Source organism: Oenanthe melanoleuca, chromosome 5 (genome assembly GCF_029582105.1).
Source record: "Oenanthe melanoleuca isolate GR-GAL-2019-014 chromosome 5, OMel1.0, whole genome shotgun sequence".
NCBI classification, from domain to species: Eukaryota; Metazoa; Chordata; class Aves; order Passeriformes; family Muscicapidae; genus Oenanthe; species Oenanthe melanoleuca.
The window spans coordinates 30,939,713-30,967,244 of NC_079339.1; the positions used below are offsets into that span (position 1 = coordinate 30,939,713).

Genomic DNA, 27,532 nt, shown 5'->3' on the forward strand with positions numbered 1-27,532 from the left:
TTTTATCAGAGGTTTATTAGGTTTTTATTTGTGCATATAGATCCAAGTAGCCTAACAGGTTTAAAAGATCAGGGATTCTGTCATACAGAAATTTGGGGTTATTTAGCACTACACAGAATTCATTTGCAGTATGATTTCAAATGCTCTTTGAAACATAAGAGTTCTAAAAAAGAGTTATCAAATAGTAATCCTTCTGTCAAAGATATGTTTGCATTGTAACAAAATAAAAGAGCAAGCTTGGCAGTATAACCTGCCATCCTCTGAGCAGACAGGAGCGGGGGAGGTTTAGCAGCTTTCACAGAGGCATAACTCATAGGGGATAGTGTCAGTGACAGGTTTATAGGAATTCATGGTGTTGATACTTGGTTTTGCTGTCAGGCTGATTCCTGTAAATGCTACTGGTGGGTTCTGGTGAGTAAATAGTTAGTAATTTACTGTTATCAGCTTTAAACTATTTCTGGTTTTGCATTTACTTTAAAAACAGTGCTTAAAAAATTCCAAATCTTGTCTGATTGACACAGAAATGCTCTTTACATGAACGTTTGTTTATGGGCCATGATTCTTTTGACAGATTTACAAGTGTCTGTGGAGTTTTAAGACTATTGCCCAATAGGCATTAAGTGAGAGACATTCTATTTTGTAAATATTTTCACTTATATTGGGGATTTTTCAAGAACTTTTTGAGCCAAGTACTGCATTAAATCTGAAGACAGTGGCAAACTGATAATCAGCAGTTTCCAGCTTTGTTTTAATGTTTTGCTAATGCTTTCCATTTCTGTGGCCAAGATTTGTAGTGGGTGAAGCATGATGTACATCCAACAATTTGTAAGGGCTTTCAAATACTTTTGCACACTTGTATTTTCCTTTTTTCTTTTTCTTTCTTTTTTTTTGCAATAGCTCATTTAGAAATAAACAATTTTCAAAATAGCATATTACATTCAATTTCACTAACATACAGCTCATACCATGAAAAAGAACCAACAGTTTATTACATTAGTGGAGAATTTGTATCTGTTTGAACTCAGTAATGCTGAAACAAGTTTTTTATTTTCCCAAATGATTATTTTGGAATGGGATGGTGAGATGAGAACTGTATGTGTGGTGTGATAGCTGTCAGCTTCCTTAAAATTCTCTCAGATTCCTCAGAATTTCAGAAAGACAATTTTTCAGAAAGCAGGTATTCAGTATGTATTTAAAAGAAGTAATGCATAACACTATCCTTTACCTCCAAATTGTTCTAATAAAAACTTTGCTTAAGTAATTTTCTTTCAAAGAGGAAAAGTTTTGTACTGTTGTGAATATGTGAATGAAGTATAAAGAATGAGGTGTAAGATTCCCTCATGTAGTATTTTAGCAAAGAAAATCAAAGAAATTTATGGAACTAGACTTTGCAGTAGTTTTAGGAGTTTTTTAAATATAATGTTTAGCATGACATTTTTAACATTATGTTTCAAGTAAATAAAAAAACAACTCAACAAAAAACCTTATATAACAGAAAATTCAGTGGAATGCTAGTTACCAGAATTTTGTGTAGACCTGAGATAGGTCATACAGTCCTGTGGTGGACTTCCACCATTATTACAAAAGCAGCTTGACAAAGACCATCTGACTTTAATATGTATCATCACAACTGCCATTTTAATCAAAAATGTCACATTCATTGTGCCAATAAATGCTATTTCCTCTTCAAAATATGTTTTTATGTGTATCTGATTTATGATTTCTTTGAGCACGCTTCCATCATTCCTTGCCATGTCTATCCCCAAGCAAATTTGGCCATGTTCTAAGTTTCTTCAGCTTACAAGATCTCTTTTTCAGGCTTTACAATAGTGTAAGCTATTAGAATTTGCCAGTGTTTACTTGACTTCTTCTGTCTCTTTCAATTTCATTGTTTCAAGATCATTTTAAGCATTTGAAACTGGTATTTCAGCTCATTTCACTTCATCTCAAACTTTTAAGAGTTTTAATCAGCATCCTGATTCACTTATTCTATGTCATCTGTCCCATTTTTCTAGATTTCTGTGCCTTTCTTCTTACTGTTCCTCTCCCCTTATTCCAAATATTAATCTTCTTGTTAGGGGCATCAGGATTCTTTTTAAGAGTTCACTATCCAAATCAATATTTTTTCTATATGCTCTATGTGTTGGTACCTCTTATCCAGATTTTCCTGTAGGTTTTGTCATCTCATTAAGGTTAATAATTAGTTAGTAATCTCAATTTAAAAAAATAAAGGTGGTTTATATGTGCTTTCTTTTTACTTTAGGAGCAGTTCATCCTAGTTTTGGTCACTTAAATACATGGAACCCACCTGAGTAACCTTTCTAAATCTTGTGTTATTAAAGTTTGTAGGAAGCATCCAGGAAGCTTTCAGTTCTTCAGATGATGCATTAGCAACACCAAATGTTTAGGAAAATGCCTTTCTAGAGTATATTAGAGTGTGTTTAGATACTACTGTACCTACAAACTTATTAGTCTAATACATATTCATAAAAAATTAATTCTGTATAGATTTATATAAATTTATGTGTATTATAAAAGAAATACTGGTTTGCAATTGTGCAGTCTTAAATGACTGTAAGAATCATGGGTATTTCAGTTGTCTGAACATATTGTGTGTACTGTATTACTTCTATAGTTTTGTCATTTTATATTTATAAAAAAAAATTCTAAATATTGCCTCATGATTTTCTGTAGAGTTGTTTAAACAAAAAAAAAAGAACACAAACCTGTGTCTGAACTCTGTTCAAACTTACAGTCAGAAACTTACAATACTGTCTCAGTTATTTTGCTAGATTTTTTCCACTTACAAAATTCTAATGTCTGTTGTTTTCCAAACTAGTGTTACAATTCGCTTGATTGAAATCTCTTTTTAATTTTGCAAACATAAATATTAAGCATACACACATTTCAATCAATGTAATATCACAGAAAGTTCAAATTTTTAATGGTAAGCAGCATGTATCATAAGAAAATAATCTTAAGATGCCATACACATTTCCTGATTTTCGATTTTTTTTTTCTTCCTTTAAATTATTGAAGACACGTAACTGAACAGCTAATAAAAGACTTTCTTTCTCACTCTAGTATGTTTAAATCACCACTCCATTCTGCCTACTGTCAGGCATACAAACAAATATCCATTAGCTTCGCTCTGAATCTTTTGAAAGGTTTGTCATATGCTGCCAGTTACAAGACTATAGATTAAAGATGAGCTTAGACTGCAGCCCAGGCCATTTACACAATGTGCATGAGTCATGGAGGGTTGCTAATTTAAAATATACTCTTAGGTGCAAATGGATATTTTTCACTATTTTTCTGTAAGAATTGTCAAAATATGTTTGTGCTCTCAATTAATTGAAAAGCTGTAGTTTGTTTCAGTACATCCTGATGGTCCAATGGTATTATAAACACAATACTACTTGCACAGTAAAATATATGCATGCATTTTCAACCTTCCATTGATGTTTTATGCTACAGTGCAAATTTAAATAATGTGAGATTTTAATTACATAGGCTCAATTTCTGTTTCCACACTTTTACAATAATTTTTGTTTAATGGTGGTAGCGATATGGTGTGAATACAGTTCATGCAGCCAAGCTGTAAGTCTTAGGTTTAACTCCAAAATAAATTTCCATCTAAATTTAACTTGTTGGGGATGAAAAGCTGTGGAAGAAAAATCTTGTAGTGGTTCATAAATTCAACTGCTAAATGGAAAGTTACTTCATTTTGATTTCTGCCTCCCATTATCTTTAATGTGGAGCACTGGAATGCACTAAGTTTATTAGGAGTTCTAAGCCTGTTAAAATTCATTGGCAAAAAAATAAGTTTTTCAGCAATTGGCATGGCATCAGTTCTTAAAATAGCAGATAGATTAAATAGTAAACAAATTTCACTTAAATGTAAGTTAACTCCCTTACGTACTTCAACTGTTTCATATCATGGTCTGGGGATGGAATACTTAAATAATGCTGAATTTCTGCATCTGTTTCAGGAAACGTGGTTGAGTATGGGATGCCTGGCACTGATTGATTAAAATCAATCCAGACACAAGGCATCATCCTTTCACCACAGAAAGAGACTTTAAAGCTTTAAATATACCATCTAGAATTAGTGTTTGAGGCAGGCTGTGTTAGTAGCAAGCCCTAGCACAGTGCAGGAGGGTTAGAACAGATTCCTTACTAAAGGCAAATTCTACTGCTCAAACACATACAGAATTTTTTATTTGGTATGCTAGACTAGTATTTGTATTTTTTATTTTCGTGTGATTGCTGAATTCCTTAGTGCTTAATTATTACCTCTAAAGTAAGTTCAGGTGGCTAATTTACATGTAGGCTCTCATGGTGCTGAAATCTTCTTCTGGTCATAAATGTGTCTCATCTTTTTGTAGCCTCTGAAAAGCAGATGAAGTTAGTTTGCAGAGAGTCTTCTGAAGAACATCTCCAGCCCTTCAAGGAGAAATTAGAGGAATTCTTCCAGAAAGGTAACCACATCTGAAAAAAAAACTTATTGCCAGATAGTGTAGTGGTTTATAAATTATGCATAATGTAAGCTGCATTAAGTATCTGTTTCCTCTGAAAATTCCTGTGAATTATGCTCCTAATGGACCTAATATATGTTCATATATGTTGATCTATGTTATACAGATCTTAGACATCACTTGTCAAATATAATCACTTCCTTGATCTCACCCATTTCCCATTGGTTATTTCGTGCTTTGTTCTTTATTATTATTTGTAGGCAAAATGAAAAATATATTCATCACAGACCAAATTTATCAGAGGGAATATAAAGCTTCAAAGACTTAAAAAGACAAGAGTGAAAGACATTTTTTTAGAGAAAGTCCACATATATACATGTCATCTTTATTCCCCAGTGTGAGCTTTTGAACTGCCTTACTCATTTAAAGATTTTTGTCTTGTGTGAGACAGAAATGAGCATTAAAAACGTGACTTACCATGTTGGAGTCTGAAGAAAAACTAAGTGAAAGCTAATGGTGAAAACTAAGGTACAATTTGGTCATCAGCTGAAGACAATGTAAATGCAGGTTGCTCTTGAAACCAACAGTCCTGCTCCTTCCTGTTTCCCATACTGTGTTCCCCATCACCAGCACCATTCCAGCACCATTGCTTCTGGAGCTGTGGAAAATATATACAGTAAGAGACTTCTCCCCCCCTCCTTGTAGGAGTACAGTCTTTTTGAGAAAACAAAACAAATTTTGTTTTTGACAGAGATATTAGAATTGTTAAGAATTTAATTGCATTTCTCATAGAAATGGTGAACCTTTTAACAATTTACTATTTCAGAAGTCAGTTGAACTACCTGAATCTGCTCATCCAGACAGAATATTAGTGATCATTCAGATTATTGTAATAATTTATTTATTAGCTTAATCCTTTTTATAAAGATTGTTGTACTGTCTTTATAATAACTTTGTTTCATGTGGCTGTCTTGTATAAATACTCTGACAGATGAAAACAGGCTGTTTCAAAAGTATCAGTTAAATTGTACTGGTAAATAAGCTAATACTCTCCTTTACCCTTCCCCCAAGCCATGGAGTTCAATGTTTATACTTATTTGATACAATTTTTTTTAGGTGCAAGTGTATTTGGACAGTATTTAAGCAGCAAATTCCATGCCACTGAACTTTTAAAACAAAAAATGGACAGTTTAATTTTCTTTCTAATGTATTCAATTGGAAACTTTCACTTACAGTTTAACAATAACATCGACCAAATTAGTACTATAAATATATATATTTGTCTTTCCACAGAACCATTATGATCTTCAGCATGTTTCTTGATCTAGCTTGCCAAAGCATTGTAATAATTCAGTTTTTCCCTGGTCTTGCCAGGACCCTAACCAAATGGTGTCTTCCACAATGGTATCACAGCTTCTGTAATTCTTCCTACACCCTGGATCTCATGAGGACTGTTGTGGTTTGTGCAGTTGGCACCACACAGCTGCTTGCTTGCTGCCCCTCCGTGGGGGGACAAAGAGGGGTCAGAAGGGTGAATGGTAGAAAACTAATGAATTGAAATACAGACAATTTAATTGGGAAAGCAAAGGCCGTGTGAACAAGCAATGCAAAATATGGAATTCTATCAGCTCCTTCCCACCAGTGTGCAGGTGTTCAGCTATTTCTTAGAATCATTAAGGCTGAAAAGACTTCTAAAAATTTATCAAGTCCAGCCATTAACTTAACATTGCCAGTTCTACCACTAAAACAATGTCCCTATGCACAACATCTGCACTCTTTTTGAACTCTGCCAGGGATGGGAATTCCACTACTCTGCTGATAATATAATATTTGATATTGATAAAATAATACTTGATAACCCTTTCAGTGAAGAAATTTTTCCCAACACCCAAACTGAACTACAATGAACTACATTTGTAGGATCACTTGTTACCTGAGAGAAGAGACTGACCCTATGTCTCTCTGCTCTCTGGGGAGTTGTGGAGAGTGATGAGACCTCTCCTGAGCCTCCCCTTCCCCAGGCTAAACACCCTCAGCCACTCCTCATCACACTTGTGCTCCAGACCCTTTCCCAGCTCCATTGCCCTTCTCTGCACATGCTTCATGACCTCAACGTCTTTGTTATGTGAGGAGCCTAAAACTTGAACACAGGATTCAAGGTCAAGTACAGTGGGTTTTATCACTTCCCTAGTCCTGTTGGCCACAGTATTTCTGAGTTCCATTTAGAACTAAATTTCACATTGGGAGGAAAGCAGGATTTCATCATGCATAACCACTACATGGGAAGACTATCCAAAGTCCAAATTTCTCCCCTGCTTCCTCCTCCTTTTCCCAGATTTATTTCTGAGCATGATGTCATGTGGTATGAGTTATCCCTTTATTCGACTTGGCCCCTTCCAACTTCTTGTTCATCCCCAGCCTACTTTCTGAACATCAGCATTAGAAATAGAGAAGGCCTGAATGCTGTGCAGGAGACTGTTAAGCAATAGCTAAAACATGGATTTGTTATCAAAACTCCTTTGGTCACAAATCCAACCTACAGCACTGAAGGAGTTCCTGTGAAGAGAGTTAGCTCCACCCCAGCTAAAACCAGCAGAAAGAATAGCAAATCATATCAACACAGTCTTAAAAAATAGGGAACTCAGTACCTGGTTTCTCCTGCAATGCTGAGCTACTCTTTTGATTGTACTCCTCTTTCTTATGTGTGGAATATTATAAAAATACCCAGTTGATCTTGGAACAAGACTAGTTCTGCTTTAGATAAAATTGCAATTTAATTGTGCATTATCATTTCAAATAGAAAAACATATTTTTCTAAATATTTTTCCTGTTTCTGCCTATTGATGTGAAAATTGAGATATATTTATCTTTGTCAATGTGACAGAAAATTTTATCCTTATGTGTGTGAATAATGTATGTATTTTTGAAAAGAGAGAGAGAGGATACATTCCTGCATGCTGTCCTGGGACAGTAAGTTCTATGTATATTTATTGGGCACTTTTTAGTGAGGTCTTCTGTATACTAGAAAGAGCAAAACCACTTGGATTACTCTCGCGTCCACTTCTTTTTTATGTTCCCTTGTTCTTTTACTTTATAATGTTATGCTTTATGGTATCTAATCAGACACACTTAATTTTGTATAACTTAAGTTCTCATTTTTGACAGCTTATTCTACCTTGTTCTGAGTTTTCAGTAGGTTGTCAGATTCTATGACGATAAGCTCTATTTTTCTGTCAGTCACATGATTGATTTGAATCTTTATAACGGTGGATGGTACTTTCTGTGGCATTAGAATGGAAATCCTATAAAATTCCACAGTGAAGATAGGGAAAAATAACACAGAAACCCATCTTGACTTATTGTCCAATGCAGTAGAATAGGCGTTGGACAAATGTCAAGGTCAGACGTATCTGCAAACTCAGCTGCTTCTCTGAAATTAGGAATTAGTTGATAATACTGAGCATCCAATAAGCATCTGTTTTCAGTTTTGTTTGTTTAAAAAAGAGTTGTGGCTGGTTTTAGCAAATGTAAGAAAAAATTGCGTGTTATCTTTCTGCCAGCTCACAGCAAGTATCCAAAACTCAGATGCTTTTCTGAAACTTCTGGCTTGAAAATAGGGCTGGAACTCATAGATACTGAGGTTTTTCCCACACGTGCAATTCCCATCATTTCTAGTCTATGTGAAGTTGGAAATACTATAAGGAAAAAAAAAATCCTGATTTACTTATACTGAAGTGTTTACATTTCCTAATTATAATTAATACCAATTAAATCTAATACTTGCTATGTTGTAACAAAAAACACTGAGAGTGTTATGGAGACTGACATTCTAAAATGCTAGAGGGGATAAACTGTACTTCTGCTGATGTCAGTGCTGGTTTGTATAACTGGATGTAATGTAGCCCAGTGCCTTCAGCAGGGAATTAGGTGCCAGAAGCTTTGGGTTCTATTCCCAGTTTAGCTACTTTATATGTGATGCTAGCAGTTGGTTAATATCCTTTTCAGAAAGTGCCCCTCTTTTCTGGTACACAGAATGTTGAATAATGATTCTTGCTGCTTTTGGTGGTGAAAGATAATCTTTGTCAAGTACTTCATGAATCCCACATGAAAGACATTTTGTGTAAACTGTCACTAGTTGTATTTTATATGCTTTTGCTTTCTGGAAAAGGCTTCGATTATTCTCAAAGTTGAAATAATCTATTGTGTGCAACAAATAATATTAGTTTTTCTATAGTATGGAGACCTACTAATTATTATAAATTAGTATTCACTTACGATATTTCCATTGAAACTACTGCATGGGCGGTTAGGAATATGTTCATAATTATTTTCCATTTAAATTGCCATGATATGCAAGAAAGCCTTTGAAAGTATGAAATTATTGGTCTGGAATCCTCTTTAATTCATTAAATTATTGCTCAGAATTTCTTAGAAGAAAACTCTTCTTCTGATATGAAACTATCTCCCACAAAAAAAAATCAGAATACTTAGGTGACTATGAGAAAGATGCAAAATACTCTATTTTGAAAAGGAGAAAAAATATTTTGGCTACTGCAGCTGTGCAGCTCACTAGAAGGGCCATTGGTGTTTTCCACAGTGTTTCTTATTCTCCTTGTGCATTCCCTCAATAATAATACATACCAGAAAGTAAAAACCAGAAAGTAAATGACATACAGGAATAGGTGACTAATGTTAATTAAATTTATGTCTTATTTTGCCACCTATTTCATATTGTTTCTCCATTTTAGTAAATATAGAAATTAATAGCACAGATTCATGCAGGATCTTTCAAAATCTTTTTCCAAAATCTTGGTCATTGGATCCAGGTCAGAAAGCATTGTAAAAACTTTAATCTGAGTTTGAGTTCTTCTCTCATGAACTGGAATGTGAAAATGAAGAAGTCTTTATGCTTCAAAGCAGTTGGCATAGCAAAAGCATAGCTGTTTCTCTTCATTTCTCTATGAAAAAAGCATCTTGGTGATGAAGACTCTGGTGTTACAGGAATTCATTTAATTTAGAGCAGAGTCAGGGAAGCAATTAGTCTGATGTCAAGACAGAACAGTTTTTGAAATTCATTAGTGGTGGAAAGAAATCTGTTTGGGAAAGGTGCATGATACATTGTAGTGACCAAGGTAACAAGCAAGATAGAGAGGGAGGGATGTGTCAAATAGAGTAATCTATTGAGATTATTCCCAAAGAAAAATAAATTCTCCTATGTTTAGAAATTCTAGCCTAACATTTGGGAAACATTGGTTAGATTAATTACTTTGCTACAACTGCTGTGTGTTGTATACCACATAAAAGGTCAACACTGTGCTATCTATGGGGCTGTGCAATAGAAAAACAGTCATAGACCAAACTAGTCACTGCAGCATTCTGTCAGGAGCTAGTGAATTTTTCAGACAATCTTAGCAACCATATGGAAACAGTCCACAAATCCACTTTTAACTGCTGAGTGATTTTTTTCTTAATAATTTTAGCAAGGCTGCAGTAGCTACCTGGGCATGCATCCAGTCCAATGCACTGTAGAATGGATTTCTGGTATAGAACAGGAGTTTTGATCTGCATTTTCTCATCTACCGGTTGAAGTGCACCACAGAGGATTGTTGAGGTAGTCCATTGGGAAAGAAAATAAAATAAATAATAAATTCTATTAGAAAGGCCATGAGGGCTGGAGCTGAGAATTGGGGCTGTTCAGCCTGGAGAAGAGAAAGCTCTGGGAAGACCTTACAGCAGCCTTCCAGTATCTAAAGTGGGCTACTAGAGCTGGAGAGGGACTTCTCATGAGGATATGTAGTGATAGGACAAGGGGGAATGGCTTTAAACTGAGAAAGTGTAGGTTTAAATTAGATAGTAAGACATTCTTTACAGTAAGGTTGGTAAGGCACAGGGACAACTTGCCAGAGAAACTGTGGTTTGCCCCATCCCTGTAAGTGTTCAAGACCAGGTTGGATGGGGCTCCTAACCACTTGGTTTACCTGTTCCAACCATCCCATGGCAGCAGGGTTGGAACTAGATGATCTTTAGGGTCCCATCTGACCCAAAGCATTCCATGATTCTGTTATAAAAGCTAGCAGTTGGCCAGCTTTGAATTTCTTGTTCATAATTTTATACTTGTTCCTCAGTATGTAAATATTCTCTCCAAGATGTTGTTTTTGTGCTATAGGTACTCATACATGGTTATTTATGCTTCTCATCTAGTAGTGCCTATTGTATAAAAACTGGAAAAGCAATTTCTTATTAGTTTATAGCCCGTACATATTTTGAATGTAGGAGGATGATAGCATAATTTTTTCTATTACAGAAAAAAAAGTATTTCCACTCAAAATTGCTGCTTTTCTCTCAAAGGAGTCTATAAAGTATAAAGCAAGATGTTAATGTCGTTTAGTAGTAGTGAATCAGAAGTTAAGAACACTCCAAGGCACCATTTTTTCAAGGTACATTTTTCTCTCTTACTGTCAACAGGACATACTTTTATAAATCTTAATACAGTCAAAGATTAGAAAGAAAGTTACATTGGTACTTACTTCCTTTCATAGTGTGACACTATTTTGTTGCTTTTTAAGGCAGATACAGAGGTTATATTTTAAGTTGTTACTCAAAGCAGTTACCTAGTAGAGCTTTTCTGTAATGACATTCCAAAATCAGAAACCTCTGGGAACTATTTAAAATTTTTGCCTCTCTGCAATAAAATTACAGCTTCTGTCCCCATGAAGAACATTAACAGAAAGAGAGAGAAATATTCTAGACTTGTATGTGAAGTTAAGTCACGTACTTGTCTTCCCACTTGTGTTGTACTCCTCTGCTTTAACATACATATCAGATTTTAGTACTTGTGTTGCTTTTTATTTGTAAATCTCTAGAATGTTTTATTGCTGAAAGAGTGAAGTAAGAAAATCAAGAATAATTTCTAAGAACACTGTTAAATATCACTAACTGCTCTCTGTTAAAATACCGTATGTAAACAACAGCAGGAGAGCAATAGTACTTACAAGGATTTTACAATCTACCAGATTTTTCTTACCTGCAATTATGAAGCTGCTTCTGTCAACTAAAAAATATATCTCTGAACAGATAATCATTCCTGCAAAGCATGAGACTCTTCCATATTGTGTGACTATCCACTCTGCATATCAAATACTGGTTCTTCCTCTTGTGAATAAAATGTACAGATGTGAAGACTTTTAACTTCAAAGCTTTATTTCTATTCTACTTATCATAACTTCTTTTTCATTTCACTTGTTTTCACTGAGATGTTTTATTATCTCTGCCACACATATGCAGTTCTCACATTAAACAGTGTGGGAGGATATTTATGTCCAGTGTCAAACATGAAAAATATGTCATACTTCCTTGCAGTGATAATGTTTGCTTAAAACTTTTTGTGCTTCCCAGCAATGACATTACAGACCAGGCAAAGTTTGTGTTTAGATCTGGAACACTGTTTTATATGCCAGGAGCAGAATTACTTTAATCTTTCAAACTTTGTGACAGACATAACTGTTTTCATCACTCAAAAGATTGTCGTATTTAAACAGATGAAAGAGTGATTTACATAAATTGGCATGAGTCTGCAAAGCACAGAACCTTATTGCTGTGGTACTCTGAGATTGTGGAGTTAGACAATAGCCTCAGTCCATGAGACACCAAGTAAGTTGTCCTGGAATGTGATTGCATCCATATGCTTCCTAAGTAATGCAATATTGACAATGAACTGATTCAAAGAACAAGAATTTACTCTGAAATGAATATTGTCTCCCACACTACCAGAAGAATTATCAACATCAAAGTTCTGAAAATTGGTGTTAATTGCAGCTATGACTTTTCAGGAAACTTTGAATTTATTATTTTTTGAACATATATACATCAAATTACTATAACCAGTTTCACTATATCATGACTTAATACAGAATTTGGAAGGTTACACACTATTATAATATGTATTATGAATGTAATTTAGAAGAACTGGTAATTGAAAATGCAATGTCATCTCCTCTTAGAAAACAAGGAGAGAATCTCCTATGGAAAACAGTTCCTTGCAACTTCCTTTCTATTTGGTTGTGGTATGCTGAATTACCATGGCTGTTACAAAGTCACTGGCATGTCATGATAGAGAAGGATTTCCTATTAATAGCAGCTAAGTGACATAATGAATGTTAGTGTTAATACCTGTGATTTAATACAAAATTATGCATATGGTAGTTATAAAATCTATTCCTGGAGTTACTGATGCCTTTACTATAACCACTGTCAGCAATCTGGAATTCAACATCCTCTTTAAATTCTCATTGTAACCTGTATTTTCTGTTAAATTTCACTGGATTTCTTCCGTTTTGTTTATCATAGACTTACAGACAAACAGAATTTAGGTTATAAATGTTAGCTTTTCACAGGGTTCCTATTAGGCTTTTCTTGTTTTCAGTATACTCTTAGGAATTTCCTGCATGATATCCTATTTATCTTTTTTTCTTTTTGTGTCTTTATGTTCTGATATTCAGAGTCAGTGAACTAATAGAATTTAAGTCTCTGTCCAAGCTTCGTTGCAGGAAATAAAGATGCTCACTGATGTATCACTTTAGATTATATAATCCATGAGCAGTTATTTACATATATGGAAAATACTACTGCCAGGAAAGAGCAGTGTAGAATTGGAAAGGATTGGATAGTAGAGATTTCTGCAATTAAATGATGAAAGGCCCAAACACACTTGATCTCAAGACCCCAGTACCTAACCTCACACTGGTCACTCCCACCTTGTGTTTGCCCCTGTGCTCTGTAATTCCACACCACTAAGCCTGGAAATACCTATCAGTGCACCGTATAACACAAACTGATTATGACAGTAGCATGGTTAATCTGGTATGCAATTACATGGAATTTCTCTGTAGACTTCTGTAATTTTGGTATGTTAATACTTTTTCTCAATTATTTTTTGAACCTGTGCGAGCACGTGAATATCCTATTTTAATGTTTTTGAGTATGATAGATAAAAATACTGGATGCTGAAAATTTCTTCAAGAAATTGAAGCTCTCTGGATTAGATTCTTTTATGGTGTGAACTCTGATTTCCTTTTTAAGCAATAAGAACAGGTAAAAGCTGCAGTTTTGTTGAACAGGATGAACCATTGTTTTGAGAACAAATATAATAATCACAATGTTCATAGGGCAGTTATCAGAAATTTCAAGCTAGTTAAAGGGCAAAGCACCAGGTTGCTACTAAGCTCTCAAAATTGAGGAATGACAGAGTAAAACCATATGGATAATACAGTATTGTGAGATTACAGCTGTGATTAAAGACAGACTTCTTCAAAATGTAAAAAAAGAATCTGATTTCAGGTCATCATTCAACCTTTCCTGCAACTTCTCTGATATTTTTTGTGCCTAAATACTTCAGATGCCAGGGCAAGATATTTGAAAATTTACCTTTGTCCTGTGAAGAGCCTTTACTATGCTTTTGAACACCTTGAGTGAGGTGGAGAAATCAGAAGTTTTATTTCTCTTAAGAGATGAAATTTATTGGAACAATACTTCTTTCATGGCATGTAAATCAATTCTAACCCTTTTAGCATCAGAATTTTTCAGCTATCTAAACGTTGTCCCAAGTCAACCATTTTGAAAGTGTCAAAAAATATTTTTTAAGGACTTCAGCTTCTGAACTGACTTCAGGATATAACTCTTTGTACAGAGCATGTGTACAAAGTCTTTCATCTTTGGAATATCTTGCAGTCTGAAAGTTCCCTCCACAAAGTTTTGCCACCTCTGGAACAGAATGTGGTTTTACAGAGGTTCCTGATGCCCTAGACATGACAGTGTATCTTCTCTGGCCAAGCAGAAATCCTCAGACATCAAAGAATATAATGCTTAAAAGGAAATCTGCTTGGTTTTAATTATCTATGGAGTTATCAGTAAATGTTTAGAGTGTTTCCTTAACTTCAGTTTTACACAAGGGGCTTGACCCACCATTTACTTGAAGTAGAATTGGATAAGGTGTGTGTTAAAGATTATTAAGCTTTACACATCAGGAATTCTTTCCTTACATGTAATTGGGCAGTTCCTAGAACAGAGAGTCCCCAGGTTTAATTAGAAGAGCTAATTCTGTGATGTCTGTTTGAAATAATGGTAGGGGAACTTTGACAGTTCTTCCTTTTAAATTCCACTCATTTTTCATTGTAATGTAATTTGATACTGGTTTTGGTTTTGTTGCAAATTAAGTAAATTTTCTCAGGACTTAAAATTTCTTTAAATAATTTTAATTTAAATTTAAATTATTTTAAAATTTAAAATAATAAATTAGCAAAAAACAAAAAACCAATAAATTTATTTGCAATATATTTTTGAAAAATTTTTAAAGTAAGTTGCCCTTTAAGTATTTGATGTAAAGAATATTCTGTGTTTATAGATGTAGATTAACCAAATTCCAAAGCATGTTATTACTTTCACCTGCATATGATTTATTAACTTTTTTTAAAGTTTTTAAAGTTAAGATTCAAGACTTTCTTGTTCTAATAGAGAAAAAACTAAGAGGAATTAAGCTCATTATGACCTTTTCATTACAGCATAATGAATTTAGATGCAAATTATTTGTGTTAATTATCTTTCTCAGAAATAGTTTTTGTGTGGTTCAATACACAATATCAAATCAAAACGGTAGTCAAATAAAACTTTAACTATGGCTACAATTATATTTAACTCTTTTACTAATGGGAAGGTTGGGATTGTCTTTTGCACAGATCTACTGTTATTATTGAGTAGAAGCCATTTCCAAGAGATAGGCAGTATCTCATAAGCAAGAAGGTAATAATAAAGCCCTAGAGATACAGCAGGCAGAAAGTCTGCAGTGATGTGCTGAGCTGGTGCACTCACATTCCCTGGTCTTGTTATCTAATACTTATATCCCCTTCTTTCCTTTTATATGAGGATAAACAGAAACATTTAAAAATGTTTACATACACTGCAGCGAAAAAAATCCAGATGCTCCCAACATAGGGTTCAGCAGAAAATAAGCAAGCTGTGAAACACCAAAGTAGATCAGGTAGATGCAGTAATAATTATTGTTATTTTTCCAGTTTTAAATTAGGCTAACATGAGAATTTTTATTTTTGTATACACTCTCATTTTTTTCATCATGGTTGTTTTCAAGTACTTTCAAGGAATGAATTAAATAACCTGACTAAAGTGTCACACATGCTTTACTTTTCCCGAGATCTCCCCATGAGGAGAACAGTAGATTTGAAGGTTTTTATTTTGAAATTGAGATACAGTTTTCAAATATATTCTTCTGTGTGTTTATCACAAAGAAGCCAAGCTCAAAAAAATATCAGTGCCTTGAATTTGAGTGCAGTTTGGTGTTTCTTATAGAACCATCGTTAAAAAGAATCCTAACAAAATACTTTGTAATGTTAGTATCCTGTATTTTATTTGTGGTAAGAAGGAGAGATCCAGGTCCAAGTTTGCCTCTTTTTTACATTTTATTTCAAATTAAAGGCTTTTCAAACTTTTAGCTAAATAAATTTTCCTACATAAATTAAAGTTCTAGAAAATCTTTGAGTTAAAAACAAGAATTAATGCATTGACAAATATTTGTTATTTTGTAGAGGAAATTATTATTTTTTTTTTTTTTGAGAAAGTATTGAACCTTTAAGTATTTTTAACTGTTTTTCATAACTATTTGTTGAGAATTTATGTGGTTCAACAGAAGGGATTTTTCTATTGTTGTTTTCTTTAATTAGAAGTAAAAGGACACCCATGCCTTTTTATGAAAGCATATGTGATTTTTGAGATATATATTTTCTTTATTTTTATTCTTGTTTGATTCTACCTATTTAAACTTCATGTTTCTCAAGCTGAATCTTCTGGTTTTACATTAAATATGAATCTTTATAAACAGTACTGTTGTTGGTTAAAAAGTCAGAATTTTATTGAAAGATTTTTACTTTCTTGTTTAATGCTTACAATTTTTTTTCTTTCTCCTGCTAGGTGTTCTTCAAATTAAGTTTCAATTCAGGTGTTAAGAGGACTAAATTAAACTTCAGAGGCCAAACCATATCAGATTTAGTGATACTAATAGATAAATGTGGTGAACTTTGCTCTATATCTTCTTATAATTGATCTATAGTTTCATAAGACATTTTTAGAAAAAGGGGTGTTTATTTTGACACATTTCACATCATTAAAATGCAGTTACAGATGCTAAAAAAGTAGGCAAAATCTACCTTAGTATTTCACCTTGCTTTTAAATGTGACTATCTAATATCAATACTTAGATTTAATTTGATTTTCATTTTTATTTTATTTACCCTTAAATATGAGTAGCTTTGTAGTTGAAAATCTATACTGTCTATATGGCTGAACAAAAAGGGAAAGGTGATTGTCATACTTTAAAGCAACGTATTTTTAGAAGGTCAGAATGATTAAATTCATTCTCAATAATGTAGTTTTTCTGTTCATGCTTTTTATTGACAGCCTTTGTTTCTTAAAGAAACTTCATTGCTATTTTTCTGTTTAAAGAGAAACATAGCAAAGAAACAGATGTGTCCCATATAAAATATGCAATAAATCTTGTCTCACAAATTCTTTGCTCTGAACTTTCTGACAGAAACTGTCAAAAATCCACTTTAATTCTAGTATAAAATGTTCACTTTGTGTCATGGCGCCAACCACCATATGCTGGACTAAAGTCAGTAACCAGCAATAAAAAAAGGCAACATACGCACCTTTGAAACAGTACAAGCAATCAGCAGTGAGAAAGGTCTATATAAATCTATGGAGAATTAATCTCAGCTTTGCCACTATCCTGCTGTGCATTTACAATGAGACTTTGCTCCCGACCACCAGAAGTGGCTAACTTTGCAGCAGCAGTGGATCCTAATGAGGGGAAAATGTAAGGAAAACAAAGCAGCAGCCTTTAACCCCCCACCCCCAACGTTTGGATCACCTAGAAGAGCATGTCCTAGTGTGCTCAAACATGTGGGGCCACTACACATCACGGATTTCTGTACTTTAGCTGATCATGTGAAACCAATCTTGACTGAGCTCAATCAGCAGAAATAACTTGAGCTTCATAAATCATTGTTATCATTCCACAGGAGGAGGCATTGCTGTGGATTTTCTCTCCTCAAACTTTTCAGCCTGCAAATTTCACAAAGCTTTTCTGAAATTAGTTTAATTATATTTGTATAATTATTCATTCTTTTATTTCAATTAGTTTAATTCTGTTTGTATAATTATTCATTCTTTACCCAACAGATTAGCAGTTGGTTCACCATAAAATTAATCTTTTTCTTCAATAGTACTTTTTTTTTTTTTTTTTTTTTAAGATGACCTGCTTCTTACTGGCTTTCAATAATCATTCAACTATTTAAAAATACTGTCTTTGGTATAAGAATGGGTCAATCTTCAAAATTGACAGAAAGAGATTGTAGTTACAGATAATCTGGATAGTTAGTTTTCCCAGATGCAGAACAGATTTGATTTAACCTTGTTCTGTTTGAAAGGATTAAAACTAATTTTTCAATTCCGTAAACTGTTTAGATACGTTTAGTCAGAGATTAATCTTGGAATTAAAACACAATATTGTAGGAGTTTATTAAAAAGAAAGTAGAGTTATAATATGTATCTCTCTAGTGTTTAAGTACTAACATGCCTTAAAAAATAGTTATTATCTGGAACACCAAGTGTGGGAGAATGTAGCATTAATGTCTTGGTTGCATTTTAACAGAACAGAGTTTCAAAAGTTTAATTAAATGAATAAAATTGAAAAAATGTCGTGCTAACTCTTGTTTTGTAATTAATGCCTCCAGAATACAGGAAAATAAGACCAGTTTTATTTAATGAAAAAATTACTCTTTTGTATGGAAGTAATGGAAGCTAATTTTCTTTTAGTTTAAAAATCCTCTTTCACAAAATACAATAGAAGCATCACACTAAGAAACACACATTTATGAAAATAAATATAACTTCTTTTTTTTTCTGCTTAGTTGTAATGTTCTGGTAAAATGACCTTCAACACTTTGTTCTGGCACATTTATAGACAGCATTATCACTTTTAAAAGAAAACATAATTTCCTAGGTTTTTTATTACCTATGATAATAAACACTTTCTTGAATGTGTTGCTTGAGCATGTTCTGCTGGTGTTATGTGTCTCTGTGTGTGTGCGTCTGTAATTTGTTATGTTTTTGTAACGTTAAAAATACTGAATGTAATATTTAACAATTTCTGTATGGTAGACGTTATTTATTTCTTGACACATACCTAAGATACAGGTTGACAACTTGTATTCCTGATAATTTGTGGGATATTTGTTTGTTAAGAAACTTTCCAAGACTGCACAGACACTCTTTGGGCTGTAGTAACATTTATAAATCCACATCATTGGATGTGGGTTTCTTAGTTTAAAAAACCTTTTGTACCACTGCACAGGAAAATAAACTTGTGAGAACTGTTTCAGGGAAGGGTGATTAAGACCTCATGGCAGCAAGTGTTCTGAAGATTGTTTTGAAAGGATTTAAGATGTCTATACCAGCATTTAAACCGTCTAAAAAGAAATGGCATAGCCAAATTCCGTGTTAAAAATGTGACATATTTTAATTTAAAGAAGAGATAAAAGAAACAAGGCTCATGTGATCCCACTGCTTGTTGATTATTCCCCTGCCAATAATTTTTGATGCATTTTCCAATTTTGACCAAATGTGACAAGGTTAGAGATCCTGAGATATTAAGCTCTTAAAATCTCAATAAAAATAGGTGGCTAAATAGACAAGAGTGACCCTATTAGCCTTCCAGGGAGAGCAAGGCTGTATCATGAACTCACCCCATAATTAAACATTAATGAATCCATCTGGGAACTAACTAAAGTACAGACCCACAGTAGACCCAAGTTTCATTGATTCCATTCTCCCAGACCTTCTTGTTTAACTGACAGAATAGAAGAACAATCTCTTAATGGGCATGGGACTGTTTTATTTGGGGGTTTTTTGCATTGTAATGGAAAACCATATTAGCTGTACAATCAAATACTTATATAGAATTTCCAGGCTGTCTCTTGAATTCCTTGAGTTCATAAAGCCTGCCAAATTAGACGTTAGTAACTGGCTAAAGACAGTTTATCAGGTAATACATATTAGAAAATTATTTGCTAAGAATGTATAGAACATATAAGTTTTTTCACAATTTATGAAATTCCGCTTTTTTATAAGACAAAAGAGCTCCAGCATGAGAATGGTGGACTGTAGCCATGTGAAATAATTTGCACTCATATTCAAATTTGAAATGTTATACCATACAACAACAACAAAAAAAACCATAAAATGTTTTACCCAAGATGTATTCTCTCATGATGGCTATGTATGAAATCAACTAAGTAATACGAGTTCTTTTGTTTAGAACTAAATTAAAAGTAGTACTTTTTCTCTAAACACAGGGTTCTATTAGAAGTAACTCAATATAATAATATAGAAGTAGGAGAAAATCCACGTTTTATGTATAGCTCTAGAAAGATAGATGTTTATTCAGAATACCTCTTCCTGGATAAGGATACAACTCCTCTAGAATTTTTGAAGCATCATAATTTGTGAAAAATTTAGGATTATTGAGAAAAATTGCTCAATAATTAGAATGAAAAGTGTGAATATCTGAAATGGCAAAATTTATTTTTACTGTGAATACCTAATTTCTGAGGACTTTTATACACTGTGCTGCTAAATTCTTTATCATACAATATAATTTCAAAAAGTAAAACCTTTCTAAAATTATTCAGTCTGTATGAAATGAAAAACTTCATCCTAGCATCATAAGACAGTAACTTAGAAAGTCTTTTTCCATGTCTTTAACAATTCCAAGGCCCCAATATTCATACTGACACCAGACTCAGTCTTGTTCATCAAGCCACATTTTTAAAAGAGCAATATATTCCAGTGTGATAATGAAAAAAAACAAGACAATCATTTTCTGATTCTACATTTTTTTGCATTCATATATGGATTTTTACTAATACTTGTTTATTTTCACTTGACATTTTTAAATTTGTTTGAAATTTGTTTGCTATTAATTTTATTTCCATTCCTTTATAACTGACCTTTCAAGAAAGCAGATTCTGGCAGTGTTAGGTATTAAAATACAATTTCACATGTTATATAATAAAAGTTATTTTATAATTTTTTAATGTATTCTATTCATGGCCTTTTATGTAGAGCCCAGTCTTTTTCTAGACAGTGAGATTACACTAAGAATAAAAAGATTAAATGGGTGTTGATGATACTTATGAACACTTGTATGAATTTTTAGCTGAATGCTGTTGGCTTTGCTATCATCAGCAAAAACAATAAAGCTTCATACTGCATTGAAAACTGCAGATTGTTTAACATGTAGGATCAAGTTGTTGGATACCTTTACTACCAAAAAAAAATATCTATAGTCTTGATTATTATGTATTTAAACAGCCAAGTTATCCAATCTGTCTAAATCTTAGGATTCATCTCTGTGGCTATATGATTATTCTGTATGGCTGTGTGCTGTTGTACTGGGTCCAGCTGGGATGGAGTTAGTACTGCTCATATCAGCTGGTATGGGTTGTGGTTTGGATTTGTGCCTGAAACAGTGTTAACAGAGTGTTTTGGCTGTTGGTGAGCAGCACTTGTATGTTGTCTGGGCTTTCTCTTTGTCTCACTCTGTCCCCTCAGTGATAGGCCAGGGTGGGCAAGAATTGGAAGGGGTCACAACCTGCATAGCTGACTCAAATGCAGCATTCCATGCATGTAATGTCATGCTCAGCAATGAAAAAGGAGAGGAAAGGATTTTGGGAGAGGGAGTATTGCTCCAAGAATGGCTAGGCATGACTCTGCTTTTGTATCACTTTGGTTTTTTCTTCCCCTTCATGTATTGAGCTATGTTTGTCTTGACCTGTAAGTTTTTTTGATCTTTGCTCTTCCTATTCTCTCCTCTATCTGACTGAGGGGAAGGGGGAAAAGTGAGTGAGTTTTTGTGGGGTGCATAGCTACTGGCCACAGTTAACCCACAATGATTTAAAATAGCAACCCTTGGGAAGGGGTTTAGATTGCTAGACCCAAGGGTTTCAATTGCTTGTGGTAGTTCTTTGCAGCTCAAAGAAATGCCATGTGCCAGCAAGTGCATCCCTATGGAAATTTTGTTTCCCATGCTGCTACTTTTAGGCCAATATGACTTGAGTCAAGCCATAAAATTAAAAAAATTAAAATTAAAAATTAAATCTGTTCAAAAATTTTCAGACTAAATAGATATATTCAAGTCAAAACCAAAGAAGGCTTATTTCATCCTGCTTCAATCCTGCTGGTTGTTGTGCTACTATGGTGTAGTATGCTGGTAGTTTGAATGTGTCAAGAATTTTGTTCAGAAACAGAAGAACTGTATAACTGTAGAGTTTTGACAATCCTCTGTATTCATTTTGCCCACCTAGGACACCTTTGAGGCTTTTCTTCTACTCTCCAAAGTCCCTGATTGAACACGGTTATTAAACAATTTCTCTTCCATGGCAATTGTACTTGAAGGTGAAAATAGCCTGGGAGCCTTCTGGGTTCAATTTCAGATATCCAAGTATACCAGCAGTGATAATATCTAAGAGATTTGGATCTCTGTTTTCAAATGGTGATAATGCTTTCAAAGCATGGTCGTGCTTTACAAAGACCACGAAAATAAGGTCAATTGTTTCTTGTTCTCCTAACTTGATAATGTCATAGAATGTGACTTTTCTCAGTTTGGGAAAAGATAACCCAGCTGAACCTCTCTGAGGGTATACTTTTTTCCCTCAGCCATTAAATCATGGGTTAGTATGTTTCTAGGATGGGGTTCATGTTTTGGCTACACTTCAACAGGCCTACATAAGGGGTTTTAGTTTTGACTAAGGAGGAAGGTGGGTTCCTGTGAGACTAGAAATGTCATAACAACCTTTTGTCACTGTTTTAACAGTCTCTGTCCAGGCTTTATAAAGTTCCAAGAGGAATGTCGGTAGGGGTTTTGTTTTGGTTGGTTGGTTGGTTTTGTTGTTTGCTTTTAAGGTTGAGTTTTGGTCGGAGTTTTTTGGTTTTTTTTCATCTATGTCTGATCATAGATTCTGTGTTAATCTTACTGTGATTGATTGGAAGACATGAGTCAGAAAAGACATATCTCCGTCATCAAGGAAAAAAAAATCAAATACTTGTTTTAGGGGGAATTTTCCTATGCAGAAAACACTATAATTTACAAAGCAGTCTCTTAAAGTTCTTGAAGCATATATTTTTGAATCACAGGAACTTGGCCTTGGAATATAAAATTAGTAGTTCTGATATCTCCATCCCAACAGCTAGTTGCTGCAGTTTTCTTGTCATTTGGAAGATTATCACTGCTCCAAAATGCTTCAAAAATTTGTAAAAACTTTATGCATCTGATCTTCCAATCTAAAAGTAGTAAAATACTGAAAAATAAAAGAAAAGCTGTAATGTGTCCAACTAGATCAATACACTTCAGTGAATTATCCTTACATGCATTCATACATTTAAGATCAGAGAGAAACACCAGAAAGTTTATCCAGTCAGACTCAATGAGTGTTAAAATTTTCACTAGACGGGCAGAAGTAACTGAGAGATTTTTGTGTAGTTGTGGCTACCCATTTTTGTTTCTTTGTCTGTCTTTCTCTACACTTTTCTTAGTGCATTCTCTGCTTGCCTCTGTCATTTACTTACGTTCTCAATTTTCAGTCTTTGCTGGTATCCAGTATTTTCTTTCCTTTGTTCTTTAGAGATCTATTTCATAGTTGCCTGATGCATGAAGAGGTATTGGTTCTCTAGTAACTGGAAGCTGCTGTACATACATTACACCTGTTAAAAAAATAAATATTTTCTGGTAATTTTTCATTTTCAAAATAGTGTTTCGTGTTATCTTCCATCCTCAACAAGTAGAATATGTAGAAGGAATGAATTGGAGGATTTTTTACCATTTCACTCTAATACTACTTCACTTTTTAAACTGTTAAAGGATGGTGAATCTTCATAGTGACTTCTGCATTTCAGTAAAAGGAAGTCATCACAAATATCTGATTAATAAGGCAAATTCATAAGATTATCCACCTCATGTATTCAAAAATGTCTGAAGGCCCAAATTTTACTTTTGTCTCTATATATATAAATATTATATATATTATATATTTTTTATATATATAAATATTGGAGTGTGTTTGCTGTGGAGCTTCCTGTTTAGTTTCCTTCTAATGGGAATCAGTTTACAAGCACCAAAACCTACCTGCAAACCAAATCAAATGCTCATGCCAATAGACTCTGTATTTCAATGTTCACTGCAGTCAGGTTTTCTCTGATACAAGGGTGATACCAGGTGCCTATTTCAAAACAAGCAAAATGTGCTGCATATAGCTGGGCTGTAGAACATTTTCCATAGCAGGTTGTGGAAGACAGAAAGCTTATAAAAGCTTGAGCAAAGAATGAGCAAGTTCTTGAGGGAGAATCCATTGAGAATTAGATTACAGTGGCATTCAAAGCAGGAAGCACATGAGCTACAGAATCTGAGGCAGAGAGTGCACTCAGGGGAAATGTGTTAGTCCTGGTCCATAATTGTAACTGAGCACCTGTTTCAGGGGCAGGTATTAGGCTGGGTGAGCCCCTGTGCCAGTCTGATATGGCTGTTAATATATTCTTAAGCTGATGAAACTAAAATCAAACACATGGTCTAAGGGTGAAAGGATTACATCATTCCACTTCTGCAAAAAGCAAATCCTATGCAAGCAAACATGATGTTGCAAGAGAAATAAAAAGAAATAAGTTCATTCGTTTGTGTAATTCATTTGAATTGCCTTCAGTAACTCCACAAATTAAGACAAGGATAAATATCTCCACTATGGGGCTTTGAGGACTCTGCTGACAAAAACACATTATTTTGTGGAAACCTATACTGACAGTATTGATTGTGCTAGTCATTGCAGGTTGTGGAGGGGGAGAAAAAGAGCAGGATATTACAAATTTTGACTGGAAAATTAGTTCGAAATTTCTAAAGTTCTTTATCTTTGTGTAAAAAAGTGTCTGAATTCTGTTTATATTAACATTAGCACTTACAGGATTATTTTAATGTGGAGTAGGAATAACTTTTCCACAATAGTGTTATTTTACATGTGTGATATTCTGCTGGAACTGAAGTTGCTCCTCTGTATATGTAGTCTCTATGTAAGACTTGATCAACAAAATCTAGTGGTTTTGCTTTGAGTATCCAGGTCAAGGAACTTTTTCAATAGTAGAGAATGCCTATCTTCTGAAAATCAAATCCTTTTAAGTAGTTCATGTGAGCATTCTGTAATAGAGGGGCTCAGATTCACTGACCATATTTCAAATTCTTGGCTGATTTTTCAAAAAAATCATGTACATGCCATGCATTTAGAATCTACTACATATGTTTTCACTTTTGAGCTTCCAGAACAAAATGTGATAGCTCTATGGAGTAGTTGGTGTTAAATATGTTTGGTACCTGTTCAATTCCAATTGAACTTCCAGTCATTTATCCTGCAGAAACACATTTAAATTTGTGAGTTCTGGCCTGCAACAGTAAAGAAACAAACACAGCTTAAATTATTTTCTTTTTAAAAAATCTGAAAGTGAAGCTTAATTATTTACATTTTATTCAATTAATGGCTAACACTATATATTATAATATGGATTTTAAATGACTTTTCTAACTCAATACACTTTACTGCTCCAGTAGAAGCATTCATTGCATACAAGAAATAAATAAAAATAGAAAATTAGCAAGTGTTTACCACTTCTATCATAGTTAGTACACAAACTATGCAGTTTTGAAAATAAGAGATGTTAAATCTGTAGGATCTCTAAAACAGTAAGACAGTAATTTACACCTTTAAAATGTTTTTCATTGGCAGCTAAAGAAGAACGGAAAAAAGAAGAGAACACTTTGGAAAATGCTCAAAAATGGTAAGGTTTTTGCTAGTGCTTCTTAACAGTTTATTTTGATCAAAGATATTACTGCACTTATGAATTACATTAAATAGCAAAAAGGATCTGTATTTCAAAGAAGTAATATGTTTTCTGAAAAACTCTTATGCAGTCTTCCAGGAAAAACTTCATTTTTATCAGTGTACTGTGTTTGAGGTTTTAATTATTATCAGCATTGAACTGAATGGGGGTTTTACAGAATAGATAAATAACTGATTAACTTCTTCATGATGTAAAAATATATTTCCTCATCGCTGAACATTTTCAGCACTTATTATACAGCACTCAGTTGCCTAAGAAGCCGTTGAAATCCCAATGCTTTTATTGCCTGAATATTTGTGCCTCACTTAGGACAAAGGAGTATGGAAAAAGTGAGATTAATTGATTTATAGATGGATAGTAAAATATTCAATAAGTTAATACTGCTAATGCATTTTGTTTACCACATTATAGTTTTGTGAGAGTGAAGCATCAATCTTAACTATGGACCTGCTATAAATAGACTGGGGTAAATTGATCTTTAACTTCCTATCAATATTTTTTCTTCCTGACCACTGAAAGCAGATCTGTGGTATTTTGGATTTAAATTGTACTTTTCTCAGACCATACTCACTCCACCTGAGACACCTTGGTTAGTTTTCCTAGGCAGTCAGGAAGAGGGAGATAAGGGGCACTTCCCAAATGCAGTTCAAATCTTAGGTGAACTGTTCCCATCTGCTTGCAGAAGATGCCTAAATATTGGTGGAACAGCTGGCTGATGTCAACTGGGGTTTCACCTCCTCATTTCAAGGGTCTGACTGGCTCTCCTTAGCTGCAAACCTAACTTCCTTGGCACAAGGCTCCCTCATATTCTGCCTGTTTTGTAGCCTTCCTGGAGTAGAATAGACTCTCTGGCGTATGGAGCTGCACCCAGTTTGCAGTTGACTTAGGGTAGTTGTCCAACACAGAGTTTGGGCTTTTTAATTGCTAAATATTTAGTATTTTAAATTACTACTTTTGAAAGGCAGATAGTAGCCCAGGAAGCCAGATTAAGGTGGGTGAAAGCAAAGGAGGGCTGGTGAAGAAAGGAAGAGAGGATGAAAAGTGTCAGGATGAAGGCAGAGAGAGACTGTGCAGGGTTTAGGATCCTACCTCTATATGCTCCAGCTGGGATGGTGAAGGGTTCTGTTTGGTTAGAAGAGTGCACAATGTTTCTAGTGCTGTTTCATGAAGCAAACCTGGGAAGAGTCTGTGTTCTTGCTGCTCTTGGCTCAGCTATCCCAGTCAAAGCCATGAACAGCTGAGGAGTATTTGGCCCAAGTGAATGTAATGCAAATTACATTGCCCAGTAGACATAAATTATTTTAACCATGTGTTTATGACTAAGGTGTTTTAGTATTTTTAGAGATTGAAAACCAAAATGTTTTACACAGATATTTAAAGCTGTATTTGATTGATTGATTGATTGATTCTTTTCCTCATAATGTCTCGACAAGACCCATTAATTCAATGTTATGGCCTTACACACACGTAGTTCATTCTGATTCTTTAAATATGGATCACCATATAACTTGAAATATAGTTAAATGTTTCATGCAAAACCTAATAAGAAATGTAAAAGGTTAAGGTTATCACATATGAGGATTAAAAAAACCTATTATTTTAATAGCTTACCTTGAACAACATGGGATATTGTACAGCATGATTTCTATCTTTAAAGTATCAAAAAGAAAAACTCAGAGCTTATTGGCTCATGTGGCTAAAATCCAAGCTTCTTTGTCAAGCACCTGGAGTATATATTGTTTATTCAGGAGGGGTAACTTCAGTAGTTTTTGACGGGTACTTCTTCCAGCCTAGCTAAAGAGCTTTAATTTCAAGCTAAGTCAAAAAGCTTTGAGCCTAGCCTTGGTATTTCTGTATGAAAACATGCAATGTGAACTATGCAAATGCAAATATAAGTGAAAGGTGCTGAAGCTTCATCCATGGCTCATGTAACAAATGATGAATGGTTGGAGACTCCTTACAGGTCTTCAAAATTACTTATTTTATTTTCAAGATTTACACTTCCTGTGTTTAGATTTAGAACCTATTCGCAACTCTAAAGAAGAATATAGCTT

The 27,532-nt window shown here is 34.1% G+C and overlaps 1 protein-coding gene across 2 annotated transcripts in view; it reads left to right on the forward strand.

Moving 5' to 3' along the window:
• Positions 1-27,532, forward strand: part of FMN1 (formin 1) — a 168,983-nt gene that overhangs the window by 127,756 nt on the left and 13,695 nt on the right. For both annotated transcript variants that reach the window (XM_056492805.1, XM_056492806.1), the window contains 2 exons: positions 4,389-4,481; positions 25,364-25,415. In XM_056492805.1, the coding sequence (XP_056348780.1) occupies positions 4,389-4,481; positions 25,364-25,415 (145 nt within the window). The remainder of the gene's footprint in view (positions 1-4,388; positions 4,482-25,363; positions 25,416-27,532) is intronic.